At 38.6% G+C, this 15,350-nt stretch overlaps 1 protein-coding gene across 1 annotated transcript in view; it reads right to left on the reverse strand.

The window, feature by feature from the left end:
* Window positions 1-7,020: 7,020 nt before the first annotated feature.
* RAB10 (RAB10, member RAS oncogene family) overlaps window positions 7,021-15,350 on the reverse strand; it is a 75,494-nt gene continuing 67,164 nt past the window's right edge. The window contains exons 4-6 of the mRNA XM_022574270.3: window positions 14,891-14,980; window positions 14,442-14,543; window positions 7,021-9,539 (exon numbers count right to left, since the gene is read on the reverse strand). Of these exons, the coding sequence (XP_022429978.1) occupies window positions 9,456-9,539; window positions 14,442-14,543; window positions 14,891-14,980 (276 nt within the window). The 3' untranslated portion in view covers window positions 7,021-9,455. The remainder of the gene's footprint in view (window positions 9,540-14,441; window positions 14,544-14,890; window positions 14,981-15,350) is intronic.

Raw genomic sequence — 15,350 nt, forward strand, 5'->3', positions numbered from 1 at the left:
CGTGAAGCTTCATCAACTCTCGTTTATGCGTTCATTCACTCACTCCTTTAACATGATTTACTGGGCACCTTCTACGTGCCAGGAACACTTAGGCACTGGAGATCCAGTGGCAAACCAGGCAGATTTTATCCCTGCTCTCAGACAGCCTGGTTCCTAGCCTGGTCCCTTTCCTCACTCTTTTCACATGCTCCATCAGCTCTGTAACATCCATCACCTATCAATATTATTTCTCCCACTTGCGTTTCTGGAGACCACGTCCTCCGGGTCCACTCGAGATCGGTTGCTTCCTAGGCCAGCAGCACCGCCCTGCAGGATCTCAGGTCTCCCTCTTTCCTGGTGTACTTTTTCATTTTGCTAGAATATATCCTCCAATAGATTCCTGAGGAGGCGAGTAAGGGAAGGAAACATTTACCTCTTTGCATATTTGAATACATAATTTCACATTTAACAGGTAATTTGAATGAGTCTAGAATTCTACATAGAATATCCTTTTCACTCAGAATTGTTTTCGAGGTCTCAGTATTACTTTAGGAACATTTAAATCATTCAGGTCCTTGATTCTTTTGTATGTGACCTGCTTTCTCTGTTTTTTTTTTTAAATTATTTATCTTTGGAATTCTGAAATGTCATGATGACATTCCTGGGTGCAGGTAATTTTTTGTTTTTCATGCTAGGCCTTTTCAATCTGGAGACTAAAATCCCTCAATTCTAGGAAGTTTTCTTATATTCTCTCTTCGATAACCACCTTCCTTCAGCTTTCTTCTCTATTTTCTTTCTCTAGACCTCCAACTAATCAAATTTTGGCTTTTAGATTGGCCTTCTAAATTTCTTATCATTTCCTCCTGTTTTCCATTTCTCACTCTTTTTTGTGTTTTACTTTCAGGAAGATTTCCTTGACTTTTATCTTCTAATTCTCTTGAAACTTTTATTTCAGTTGACAGTTTTTATTTTAGAGAATTCTATCTCATTCTTTGTTTCTTTTTTTATGACATCCTAATCTTGCTTTTTGGATACAATATCATCTCATATCCAAGAATATTAATGAAAGTGAGTTTGGGATTTTTCTTTGATTTTCTGCATTTTTTTCCCCTTTGTTTCCTTTTTCTGTTTTTTGTTTGTTGTTTTATTCTCTCATTTACGTTAATGTGAAGAACTGAATATCTGATTGAATGCAAATATCTGTTAAGTCTGAGGGTCAGGAACGTGGATTTTTATTAATTTGTCTATACGTTTCTGTGTTTAAATGATCTCATATATATATTCTAGGTAGATTGGAAACTTCATGTATATTCATCTATCTTGATGACTGGAGACCTTCAACATAGAATAATCTGCAATGAGACTAACTTGTAGTTGGTGAATCTCCAGTATTTGTGAGTCTTTTCTTTTGGGACAGGTTTTCCAGAGAGGACATTCCAAATCTTTGGCCTGGCAATGTGTGTCTGGCTGCCAAAATTCTGGGAAAGGGAGGGGAGAAGGAAGGAAGGAATCTGAAGAGCTCATCGTTCAAGATGCAAATATTGGGACTTCCCTGGTGGCACAGTGGTTAAGAATCTGCCTGCCAATGCAGGGGACACAGGTTCGAGCCCTGGTCTGGGAAGATCCCACATACCACGGAGCAACTAAGCCCGTGCGCCACAACTACTGAGCCTGCGTTCTAGAGCCCGCGAGCCACAACTACTGAGCCCGTGAGCCACGACTACTAAAGCCCCTGCGTGCCTCAAGCCCGTGCTCCGCAACAAGAGAAACCACTGCAGTGAGAAGCCCGAGCACCTCAGTGAAGAACAGCTCCCGCTCGCCGCAACTAGAGAAAGCACACATGCAGCAATAAAGACCCAATGCAGCCAATAAATAAATAAATAAACTAAAAAAAAAAAAACGCAACGCAGATATTCACTGAACTCCTGGTGTTCGACCCTCTGACTCACCTCCACCTTTCCCCAATGCCCTGTGTCCTCGTCTGGAGGTTCTGTCATTCCATTTCTGCAAATAATAAGCCTCCAGCAAGAGTGGCAGCACTCCTCAGCAAGAGGTGGGCGGGGACACCTGGGGATCCCATTATTTCTTACACAGACTTTCTACCCATCCCCATTTTTAACCCATCACCACATGTTTATCTTCTCCATGGTCCCTGGTACCGCTAAACTCTGGAACTCGTGGGATTCAGGGTGAATCTGCTCGCTTTTTATTGGCATCCACCTTTGAAAACACTTAGGTTGTAACTTCTGCTCTAGAATAGTTAGCTCTGTTTTCCATTTCCCACTTTTTAAAGACCTAGGTCAATATTTGCATAAATATATTTTTTTATTCTTACAGATATTTCTTGCCTTTTTTTAATTTGGTTTTTGTAGGATTGATTATACTTTGTAAATTCCTTTACTCCCATCTTATTGGAGGTTGGGAGAGAGAATTTAATTTTGTGTGGCTGTGTTTACCGTAAATTCTTGATGACGGATCTCAGACTGGTGGGCTCTGGAGAAGTTTCTGGTGCACAATGAAGAAATGCAGTTCCCAGGAATGGTCACAAGGTGGCTCAATGGCTCTATTTAATTTATAATTTCTCCGTAGCCATCCCTGCCAACTCGCAAGAGTTAAGAGTACTTTGAGTCTTGGTTAATCCGGCAGAGGGGAACCACAGAATCAGAGAATATTTACATTGGACTGAGTCTCCGAGGGCTTCCTAGCCCACCTCCTCCAAGGCAACGGAGATCCACGGAGTCATCCAGCTTATCCTGTGTCTGGAGGTAGTCGCAGAAATAGATTGGGCTTGAATTTTAAGGTTCTTTTATGGTTATATTTGAAGTTGCCTTTAAATTGGAATACAAATGTGAAAGCATGAAAGTCGGGGTGGGAACAAGGAGGCCAGAGAAAGATGGAGAAGGCTGTCACTGGTTCACTGATCACACATCCTGAGCTCCTGCCGCTTGGATGGCAGCGCGCTAAGTACTGTGAAGACACAAAGGAGATGAGACAGGGTCCCTGCCCACCAGAGCTTACAGCCTGGTAAGGAGATGAGCCAACAGAAGACAATTAACCACAACCAAGGAAGTCTGCAATACATGCCCAGTGGGAATGTAGCTCAAAAGTGCTACAGAATGGATGGAGAAGGGCAAGGTCACTTCCCTGCTCAGGAGTAGGGAATATCCTTGCTGGTGGGACTTGGGCTGGCCTTGGAAGAACAGTGTAGATCAGCCCTTCTCAAATTGGAATGTGCATAACAAGCATCACCTACGACTCTTGTTTCAAGATACGATTCTAATTCAGTACAGCCATGTGTGTGTGTGTGTGTGTGTGTGTGTGTGTGTGCCCGTCTGGCATTCAGATTTTGCATTTCTAACAAGCTCCCAGGTGATTCCAATGTGGCTGACCTAAAGACCACACTTTGAGTAGCAAGAGTGTAGGCACTGGTTCATGAACTTGGCTGCACATGGCAATCACACAGAAAGTCAAACAAGAAAACCACTAACAGTCTCACCCTAGAGATCCTGTGTTAATTGGCCTGAGGTGCAACCTTAACATTGGTATTTTTAAAAGCACTTCCCAGATATTCTAACGTGCAGTAAAGTTTGAGCATCACTGACACCAGGGGCATTTATCATTCATTTTGTCCGCCCAGCACCTGAATCCCCGACCCTTAGAGTCAGAGCCCACCCCCACTTTTGAAGCTGAAAACAAGAGATACTCCCTTTCCCTCACTTGCCTGGAATTTGGGCTCCGCCAACCAACCCAGACTTTGCAGCGAAAGCTACTGAAAACAAAGAAACAGAGGCTGAACTATATAGACTTAGCAAAGATTTTGCATTGGTGGCAGCTATATTGTTTCAGTGACAATTCTTTTTTTTTTTTTTTTTTAATATTTATTTGGCTGCGAGGGATCTTTTAGTTGCGGCATGCAGGCTTTCAGTTGGGGCATGCGGGATCTAGTTCCCTGACCAGGGGTCAAACCCGTGCCCCCTGCATTGGGAGCGTGGAGTCTTAACCACGGGAACACCAGGGAAGTCCCTATTTCAGTGACAATTCTTGGGGCCTGATGCTCAGCAGCAGGGACTGTAGCACCTTAGCAGACCAATTCTGCTAAGCTTGATTTTGAGCATTGGTCTTGGCTGCAAAGCCTCTCAGACTGGTTCTATAGTCCTGAAAATTGTGATATCATTTAAACACACACACACACACACACGGCACCCTTTATGGTTAAATATAATACAAACTTTAAAACCCACATAGGACAAATGTGTAGATTAATGTATTGCTATAAAGCAAACACCCTTGTAAACAACATCCATGTCATAAGATAGGATTTTGCTATCCCCAAAACCCTTCATGTCCCCCTACAATGTATAACTCCTCCCTCCCCAAGAATACCCCTCCCTGACTTTTAATCATTTTCTTTTTTTTTTTTTTTTGCGGTTCGCGGGCCTCTCACTGTTGTGGCCTCTCCCGCTACAGAGCACAGGCTCCCAACGCGCAGGCTCAGCGGCCATGGCTCACGGGCCCAGCCGCTCTGCAGCATGTGGGATCTTCCCGGACCAGGGCACGAAGCCGCCGTCCCCTGCATCGGCAGGCGGACTCTCAACCACTGCGCCACCAGGGAAGCCCCTTAAAATTCTTTATATTATTTCTGTACTTCCCTAAACACATTAAGGTTTAGTTTTGCCTTTTTTTTTTTTCCTTTCCATCTTTTGTTAATTTACAATCTCTCTCTCCATTGGAACTTAATTGTTGAAGAGACTGGATCAGTTATCCTGTAAAATTTACCAGTCTGGATTTTGTTGACTGATGTAGTTTAATATATTCCTCTGTCCTTAGATTTCCTGTAAAATTGGTAGTTGGATCTAGGTAAGTTTGACCTGAGGTTTGATCTTTTTTTTTGGCATGGCCTCAGCATAGAAAGTATTGTGTTCTTTGTCAGAAGATACATAAAATGTCTGGATTTCTCTGAACTTGCACTGGAGACATTTCCACTTTGTACTTCAATGACAATTAATGTTAGAAGTTCCTGAATTTTTTGCTACAGATTTTTTCCTAAGCAACTGTTATTCTCCCTTTGACTAGATGCAACAGGAACACACCACCTCTTTTTATCTTGGTGCTGCAAGCTTCAGACCTAAATTCGATGTCCCAGCAAAACATTCTGACTTGGAGCACTCACATCCCCTACATGACTCTTGATCTTAGGGAGTCACACTGATCTCAAGTCCACCTAGGAAGTTGGCATGAACTTTGCTCCCCGCCCCTGTATTTTGACTTATTTCACTACTATTATTCACTGCTGTGGCCATTATTAAGTAGCAAAAGTCCCCCTCAAAGTACATAGCCTCAGACAGCCAATTAAGAGAATCGTGAAAAGCAACTTCATTTACTTCTAGCCAAGAGATGGTGAGAAGTAGGAGGAAACAAAATTAACAAGATGGTAAGGGGTAATACAGGTTTCAAGAAAAAAAGTAGTAAACCGTGCTAAGTACTTTTCAAGGGCATTGTTCCTTGTTCGAGGTACCAAGGTTAGGCTAAACGGCTAGTTAACTCGATAAGCTAAGGTTACCCTCCAGCGTTCTGTCTTTCTGTTGGCTCTGGCACGTTTGTTTTATTGCCCCCATTATAATCAGTATAACCAAACCTTAGGACCTTATCCTGAGAAACTGTGATATGGAGAAGGTGAAAATAGACTGAGCACTGGCTTGGCTTCGAAATCCAACTCCAGCACCAACTGGCAGTGCAACCTGAAGCACATTACTTCACCTCGAGACAGTTTACTTCGTACAAATGGTACTACTTCACCAGGCCGTTGACGACATAACCCAAAGAACAGTGCCACAAGTACCTAATCCACTTCCTAGTAGGCAAGAGACAGTCTTTCTCTTTCACATACTCCCCTGTATATTAAGCCTGCCCTCTGCCATCATTTTGGTCTGGTCTTATTCAAATCGCAATAATTCAGCAACCTTCTGTCTGATCTCTAGAACCCTTGTTTCTCCTCTTCCAGCCCACCTCGACTCGCCTTCCTCAAACACACTGCCCTCGCCACTCTGCAGGGCTCACCAGGACTCCTACTGCCTATCACATTGTCCAGCTGGACTTAGTCTGCCACACAAGCAAAGCTTGTTTCTAATGCGCTCATGGTCTCTTCTTAACCTCCCCTTGGCCCTAGCCATTCAATCCACATACTGAGGACCAGTTCATGTCCCTCCCTCCTCTCTCAAACACCACCCCTACTACTCTCACCGACTGAACTTGCTCTGCTATTAACACAGCACTTAAATCTGGATCACAACTATTTGGCTCTTGTATATGTTTACCTGATCACTAATTCCTTTTGCTTTCTAAACTAGGTCATAAATGTAAGGGCAGAGGCCATGGTCTGTTTTCCTATACCAATCTTAAAGGCAGAAATCATAGGCCCCACCCGAGACACAAAACTCCGTGTTGATGGGAGTGAACGGGAAGCATTACCATCACTCTAGGTGACCCTTATAAAAACTGCACTATGAGAAAACCTCTATATATCCTTCCAGCAGAGATAATCTTGTCAACGAGTATTTATCTTTATTTATTGACTAATAAGGCCTTAATACAGGATCAAACATTTCTTTCATCAATACTACATATAAAAAAAAGCCAAAGTTGTTTTTTATGGTTCACAAAAAAGGTAGGAAACACTTTACATTTTTCAGATAAGAGGACAGTCACTGCTAAAACAAGGATTCATCCTCCAGTATGGCAGCCCTACCTTGGTGCCCCTGGGTCATCGGCTGGCTTCAGTTGTAGTTGGCCTCTGGCACATTCTAGCAAGTGTTAGCTGGGGAGTGACTACGGTTGTGCACCTGATGCCAGGATGATTCTGCTTTTAAAATGCAGTTTCTTCCAGTGATAGCCCTTGAAATTGCCTTCCCAGCATTCCCTAGTTGAAAAAGTTATTCTCCTTCTACTTCTGCTCCTCTAATATCCAGTTTGCTATTCTGCACTATTTTCAGAAGGAATCCTCCATCTTAAACTCCATAAATAAATGAAAACGAAGCCACGCAATTGGAAATCAAGTTTTGTTTTTATATGAACAGAAGTAGACCATCTAGAAATATTTCAGTTTATTTAAATTGTTAAGTAGAATATGAAACCGAATTTGTAGCTAGTACCAGAGAATGGACTTAACTGTTTGGTGTTGAATGAGAACGGCTTCTACACAGGATCCCAAGAGACTTACAGAAAAGGGGGCAAAGCCCTATTATTAAGCAAATAAAACTCATGTTTCAAACAGGTTATACAAAAATTGATTTATACTCCATTTCCCTTTTTTTGATATTTAGAAAGTGCAGATTTAACAAAAGGTAGCCATATCCTTTCTATGTACAATGCCAATTATAAGTATGCAAACAACAAAACTGTCAGTCTGTTACCCAAAAATCCCAGTGTTTAGCTCTCAAACCTTAAGTCACTGAACTGAGTAAGGATTAAAAGAGGGTTAAAAATAAAAAAAGCTACTGCCACATTCCAGATAAAGGAAAGCAACAAACACATTAAAATTAATCTAACAACAGCAGGTTTAACCTAAAACTTTTTGAGAAGCTTAACATCATGTCATTATTACTTTTAATGGAAAATTAAGGATTATTTGGCAATGCTGCTTTTACTAGTAGTAAACAATGATAAAGTGAGGCAAAAAACCTAACAACAACCACCAGTGAGGCATATAAAATCACTTTTAGGGCACTATCTGAAAATTCATGGATGTTCATAGCAGATACGTCCCTATGTTGTTTATGTGAGCCAAGAGGTCATTAAAATGCTATCCACGACACAAAAAGACTTTTCAATGGAAGCTGCTGTCCTAAACTCAGCCTCTGCTAGAAATGAATCATGCTATTCACAATTATTTCAACAAAGGTATCATCTTAGGATGCTAGCAGCATAGCAAACTTAACTTACCCGATCCTAATGATAAGCAATGAGGCAAAACTAGAAAAATGAAGTGAAAAAATGACAGGGTGAGAGAGAGCTACAGTATCTTATCTTCACATGAAAAGCCTTTGTTGTCCTTTTTCCAAATCCATGGTAATACAAGTTTTCCAAAGGGATGTGAAGATAGGACTTAAAATTAATAATATTCTAAAGTACTTCTAAATCTTAAGGTAAAGACAACTTAACACTGAAAGAATGTTCTTCGAAGGCCAAATCTCAATATATTTGGCAAACATGTTAATAAATTTCACTCCTCCTTCCCACCCTTTTGAAACAACCTTGACTGGGCTACCAAACTGCTAGAGGAGTTGCCAAAATGGAGACTATTCAAATTTAGGTTAAGAGATTTATTCTAGGAAAGTGAATAGGCTATACACCTAATTAGAAAGACAAACCACAACACCCTCCAAACACTAGTGCATGCAATTAACTCTTCCATTTCATAAACTCAGTGGAGAGACAGGAAGGGAACAAAGAGGGAAAGAGAAGAGGAACATGAAGTCGAACAGCAAATGAAGGAATCTGGGACAGAAGCTTTAGGGGAGAGAGAAATGAGGGGAGGACACAGTTAACTGACATTTGATAACAGGCAGTTAGAATTTATCTTTCAGTTTACTTAGCAAGTTAAATCAGTGCTTTATGTTAAACTCGACAAACCTGCTAGTTTACCCCTTTCATTTTTAAATAAATCATACCACAGGGTAGTGGGGGAGAAGCAAATAAAGCAGCATGCAGGAAGAGACACAAGGAAAAAGTGGCCAAGGAAAAGAACCGGTGGCAGGAATAGTTTTAATTATAAAGGCCACTTAAAATGAGACTCCACAAACCAAAGCTATCATTTCTGCATTATCCTTTGTCCTCAATTAACTACTTTGAAAATTACAGCCAAGCAGACCACAAACATTATAATGCTTTATGTTTCGATGATATGTCTCCTGCACATGCTTCCACCAAAACAAAAAAAGGAAAAACCAAAGAAGTTCCTTTCCACATAAGGCACAGGACAAAATTAACCCCATTTACATACACAAGGCGAAAATGAGTGTTTTCCTGGCTTTTGTTTCTTTTGCTATCACATGTCTATAGATTATAGGGACTCAAGCACATTATCCATGACAGAAAATTCCACTGTTGTACAAAATAAAATTGTTAATTCTAACTTTTATTCTTATACAATTTGCAGAATAGAGTTGAAATGATTGCTATAGGTTTTAATGTTGATAAGAACTGGACTATAATACAACTGAAATGCAGTGGTGAGCTGAGCAAGTACATTTAAAAATGAACTCACAGACATGATTTTTCTATACATTTTTTTGTTTGAAGAAAATTATAAAGTCAGCAAGCAGTCACAGATGAAAGAACAAATAAAACAGGTGGACTAGGAGTTAAAAGATGAGGAACAAAAATATCTGTTGAAGAGTTAAAAATGGACAGAGTGGTTTATTTTGCAGCAGGAAGAGAAAACAGGGTGGTGGATGGCAACTGATGGAACAGGAGAGCGTTCAGCAACATTTGCTCTTCCAGCCTGTCACGCCTCCTCCACTGCTGATATCTACGTTTTCACTGTTGGGCTCTTTTACAGGGGTCTGGAACAAACACACAAGGAAAGCAACCCGTGAAAAAACACTGCCATGGATAAATCAAGATTTAACAGCAATATTCTCATAAATGTTAATTTATGTAACAGTGCAATTACAGTCACATGAGATAGGTTTTCTCTCCCATGCAAAGTAAAGAAATGGAAGTTTTGTTTTTGATCTTCATTTTGCCTTTTTCTTCCAAGTTGTGAAATGTCTTGAGGCCTCCTGGCTTTCCTTTGTAGAACTTCTGAAATCTTCTCTGCCCTAACTCTTGTGAAGAGAGGTATATTATCTCCTGGCCTGACCCCTGAGTATTTAGTACTTAAAAAGCATCATCAAGCATATGTATAAAACCAATGTTGGATCATGTCTAACTTCAGAGAAGTGAAACAGCCCCTTTCTGTTTAGTTTTACTTGCCTTTTGAGATTGGACCTTGTATTTCCATAGCATTGCTTTAAAAAGGCAATTTTAACCATGATACATTAACATTAAGTGGAGGGAATAGGGTGGGGCAGAATGCAAAGTTGTATAATTCATGTTAAAAATGGATACAGAAAAAAATCAAAATGAGAGACACCAAAATGTTAATAGTAGTAACCCTTAGGTGGTGGGTTTATGAATTATTTTATTCTCCTCTTTGTATAATCCTGCATTACCCCAACATCCTAAATATTAACTTGTATAATCAGAAGAATATACTGTTTTAAGTGGACAGCCTACACTGTATGTGTGAAAGCGGAATTCATTTTAGGGAGAGCATACCTACAGCAAAGTATACAAATCTAAACTGTGCTTGATGGATTTTTAATATATGCTGTGAAACCACCAGATCGAAATATAGAACATATATAATATGCCCCCAGAAGGCTCCCTTGTGTCCCTTTCCAGTCAGTACTACCCTCCTAAAGGTAACCAATACTCTGATTTCTACCACCACAGATTAGTTTTTTCTGTTTTTGACCTTCATATACATGGAACCATATTTTATGTATTCTTTTGTATCTGATTTCTTTTTCCTTTTACTCAGTGTCAGCCTATGCAATTTATCCTGTGTGATTTATCCATGCTGTTGTGTAACAGTGTTCATCATGAATGGAATTTTAGAAGCTAGGATATAAGTGGGAACTTATTTTCTCATGGAAACAATATAAAGTTAAGGTAGCTCAAGGGGAAAGAACTAAAATAATTTCTAAAACTCACATAGCCCAAGAGAGGCCTGCTTAATTCTTACTGAGGTGAAATTTCTACTTGCACTTTGAGCTAACCCACCTAATCTCACTGCCTTATGGAATTCTTCTTTTCACTGTATGTTAAAGATGCAAGTTTTGCATTAAAAAGGTCTTTGTGAAAAATGCACAGAAGAGAAATAGGCAGCTCAGCATCTGGCCACAGAAAAAAAAGTTGCATAGGAAGTACTCTTTCTCTGGGACTCCTGGGTATGGGTCAGTTAAAGATATATGGGTGCTTATAGCCAGGGAGGTCACTACATTTATTCAGTTAGCATATCACTCACAGTCTGTCCTTGCACCATTTAACTTAGACCCTTGAAACAGACTCTCAAAAACAGGGCCAATAACTAAATAGCAAAAGTGGGCAAAAGAATAAACAAAAAAGTTTACAGAAAAGGAACACAAAGGTGCTTCTTAAACATATCTTTAAAAATGCTCATCTTATTCATAAGAGAGCTGCAAATTAAATCTGTGTTTTTCACCTGTCAGGTTGGAAAACATCTGGAAGTCTTATAATTCACTATGTTGGTCAAGAGTTTGAGTAAACAGACATTCTCATATATTGCTGGCAGGAGTATAAAAGGGTACAGCCCTCAGGCAGAAGGTAGCAAGCATGTATCAGAATTATAAATGTACTATATGCTCTTTGGCCACTTCTGGGAATCTGTCCTTCAAATATACTTGCACATGTGTAAAATAATATAAAGATTATTCACTACAACACAATTTATGAGATCATAAGGCTGAAAATCACCTAAATGTCCCTCACTGGGAAACCTGTTTAATTATAATAGACTACTCAAAGGAGCAGCACTCAGTTATTTTAAAAATGGAATTATTTTACTTATATTAAGTGCCAAACAGTGCAGAGCATGTTGCCTTACGTGTTTTTTTTTTCTTTAAAAAAAAAAGGGGGGCTTCCCTGGTGGCACAGTGGTTGAGAGTCCGCCTGCCGATGCAGGGGACACGGGTTCGTGCCCCGGTCCGGGAGGATCCCACATGCCGCGGAGCGGCTGGACCCGTGAGCCATGGCCGCTGAGCCTGCGCGTCCGGAGCCTGTGCTCCGCCATGGGAGAGGCCACAACAGTGAGAGGTCCGCGTACCACAAAAAAAAAAAAAAAAAAAGGTGGGGGGGAAGGATGGGAATAAAATATATATATTCATATTTACTCATATATTAGTAACTAAGAAATTAATTATGGGTTACCCATGCGGGAGGGATGAGGAGTTGGGGGAATATAGTCCGCGTACCACAAAAAAAAAAAAAAAAGGTGGGGGGGAAGGATGGGAATAAAATATATATATTCATATTTACTCATATATTAGTAACTAAGAAATTAATTATTGGTTACCCATGCGGGAGGGATGAGGAGTTGGGGGAATATAGTGAGAAACTTCTCTGTATGTTTACTTTTTATTTTAAATGTCTGAATCATGGAAATGAATTATCTATTCAAATAATTAAGTTTTAAATGTTTTAAATTGCTTTCATTCTAAAGTTCTTTTTTCTTTTATCAACTCAGGAGAAAAAGCACTGCACAGAAGGTTGCTAGTCAGGAATCACTACTGTATTTTACATCTTTTAAAGCAAGTTTACATTTGATGTTTTAACTCATAACTTTATCACACCGAAAAGTGCATGTATGTGTACGGGGAAAAAATGCTGCCTCACAATTGGGCCTGCCTACCTGGGGAAGACTCTAGACTGAGATCTTTATTTATTGGTGCATCCATACCTTTTAACCTTTAATATGATAAGGAAGATCTACCTCACTGACACACAAATTATATGCCTATATAGCACGATTTTTTTGAAATGCAAAGATTTGGAAGAAGATCAAGGGATATAATACAGAAAGAAGTCAGAAACAATGGAGAAGACCAAATTTCCAGAAAGAGAAAAAACACAGAGAACACGGGTATTTCAGTAAGTTTTGTGATAATTCCTATAAGTACTGAAATAATTTTTCACTGTAACCCACCAATCTCAGAAATACAAAGTATTATACTTTCCACCAATTAAAGTATTTTTCTGTTATTCCCTTCATTTAATTAAAAATACAAATGTTTTTTCGTAGTCTACCTAGTATTTTTCTGTTCTACTTTAATTTTTGTTTCTTACAGGAATATTTTTAAATAAAAATATATTTCCTCAAGGAATTCTAATGGGTTTTTACCTATATCCAGTTGTGTAAAAATATTTTTTAATTGTTTTTATAACTTTAAAAAGAAGCAAGTTAAAATTTCAAAACAAAACTGTACATGAAGTAAAAGTGATTCTGTCCTGTATCCCCATCCCCTTCCCACCATCACACTAGAGTACTCACTACTTAGAGTCTGGTATATATCCTTCCAGATCCTTATTTGCTAAGTATAACCAAATGTGTGTGTATATATGTGTACATGTGTTTTTTGGTACCATATATAATTTTTAAAAGATCATTTACCACACATGTTATATCCTAACTTGCTTTTTATTACTCAATATATCAATACATTATAGATATCAGACATGATATGCAGGATGTCAGCAGATGTGGACAGGCACAACTTTTGTAGTTACTCTCAACAGCAATAAGTGATAACTGTTTTTTCTAGTTTGAACACTATAGTAAACAGATTGCTCTCCCCTCAAAAAAATTAAGTTGCTTGGTTCCTCAGAAATTTCATTAGATTTACACTCGATAATACCACCTCTATTACAGCTTAGATTTATATGTGTGTGTGTATGAAATTTGAGGGGTTTTTTTGGGGGGGAAAATACTGATATCTCAAGTATAAAAACATAAAGGTTACCAGAAGCAATTAAATTTTCTCCTATACAATGCTTGCTCCTCCTTCAGGACTGTGTCAGATTTTCTCTATTTTACTTGCATTTTAAATACACCATAAGATTGAATAGAGAATTCAGGACTCATAACCTTAATTCATAACTGTGTATTTTATCTACTCATTTGAGGGGAAAATATGAAAATCAGGTTTCCCAATTTTGCTACAAGTTACTTGTACTGGCAAATTTTGGGATTCACGAATTAAACCCAGAAAGTAACCTCGAGGTAAAATCCCCCGAGATCAATTTTCAGTTTTTTTTTTTTTTTTTTTTTTGGTACCTTACAAGTTGAAATGATTGGGTAAATGAAATTTGGGGGCAGACTTACTCTATTTATTCAGTATATAGTATATACATGCCCTTCACTGGCACATCTGAGAAATGACTATATAGAAGAATAGTGATTTTGTAGCAATAACTACATCATAGATTCACCTCTTATCTTAATTTTTTTATCTATGGGAATGCAAAGGATATATAAGAGAAATGAAACAGAAGAGCCATAACACCATGGACCAGACAAAAAGTTGGAAAAAGGTGTATGAAATTAGGCTACAGACTGAGTACTGGAGCTCAGGGTGTCAACTGTTACCACTGACTAGATCCTAGAGATTTCTAGATGGCTGCCTGTTCCTTCCAGTTCCTTTCTTTACTTTGGAGGATTATATATTGGTGATGGGTAAACATTTAGAAACAATACCACCCAAACCCAATTTCTGTATGTAAATCTAGTACTTTAGAAAACATGAAATGCTCAAATGTGACACCAGGCACCTTAGCAGTAAAAAAAAAAAAAAAAAAAAAAAAAGAAAAAAGAAAAAGAAAAGAAAAAGAAAAAAGAAATTTACCTTTCGAAGGATATCTTCAGCTAATGTGAGGAACGCCTTTTCGATGTTTATATTTGCTTTTGCACTAGTCTCAAAAAATCTAATACCATGCTCTCTTGCAATCTAAAATAGAAGCAAAATATCATCATAAAATTATCAAGTATAGGTTACCAATTGATGACTTCAGCATCCTAAAGGAAACAGTAATATTATTCTAAAGGTAGTAATCTCAACTAGGTTATCTAAAATGAACAGATTATTTCAATGGGTCAAGACTCAAATGGTCAAGCTCCTTAGAAAACAAACAAACAAAAATTCACTCAAATGATAAGCTATCATTTCCTATAGCATTTTTAAAAGGATGCAAATAGCTCAAGTGCACTCCACTACCACTAACGTAAAAACAATCAAATGCAACACCATCTTCACAAAGAAAGGGTAGCATATTAGTCTCATTCAGAGCTTTTTACCTGTTCTCCTTTTCCTTTAGGTACAACTCTTTTATCATCCATATCACACTTGTTTCCTAGTAACATTCTTTCCACATCTTCATTGGCATGCTAAAATGAAATAAAAATTTAATTTACACACTACCATGAATTATGCCTTAATAAAAATGACTTTATAGGAGGCTGTCTAGTTTCTAGAAATATTCTCAACAAGAAAGGACATATGCAAAAGATCTGAAACTGTCATTTCTTACACATAGTCTAAATCCAAGCTGGATCACGATTTTAGATAATGTGTATTACCCTATAAGAAACCTTAGTTTAAAATTCTATAGAGCCCTTAGAGTCTCAAAAAGTCACATTGCTAGGGGAGTCCATGCACAAAAATCAGTTAAAAACAAATGTTGCTCCACTGAAATCCTAATGAAATCTTTTGCACAAATAGGAAAATCCATCTCTAAAATTCATGTGGAATATCAAG

This window comes from Delphinapterus leucas, chromosome 13 (genome assembly GCF_059928025.1).
Source record: "Delphinapterus leucas isolate spDelLeu-1000000601 "Yukka" chromosome 13, BTC_Dleu_Yukka2, whole genome shotgun sequence".
Lineage (NCBI taxonomy): Eukaryota > Metazoa > Chordata > Mammalia > Artiodactyla > Monodontidae > Delphinapterus > Delphinapterus leucas.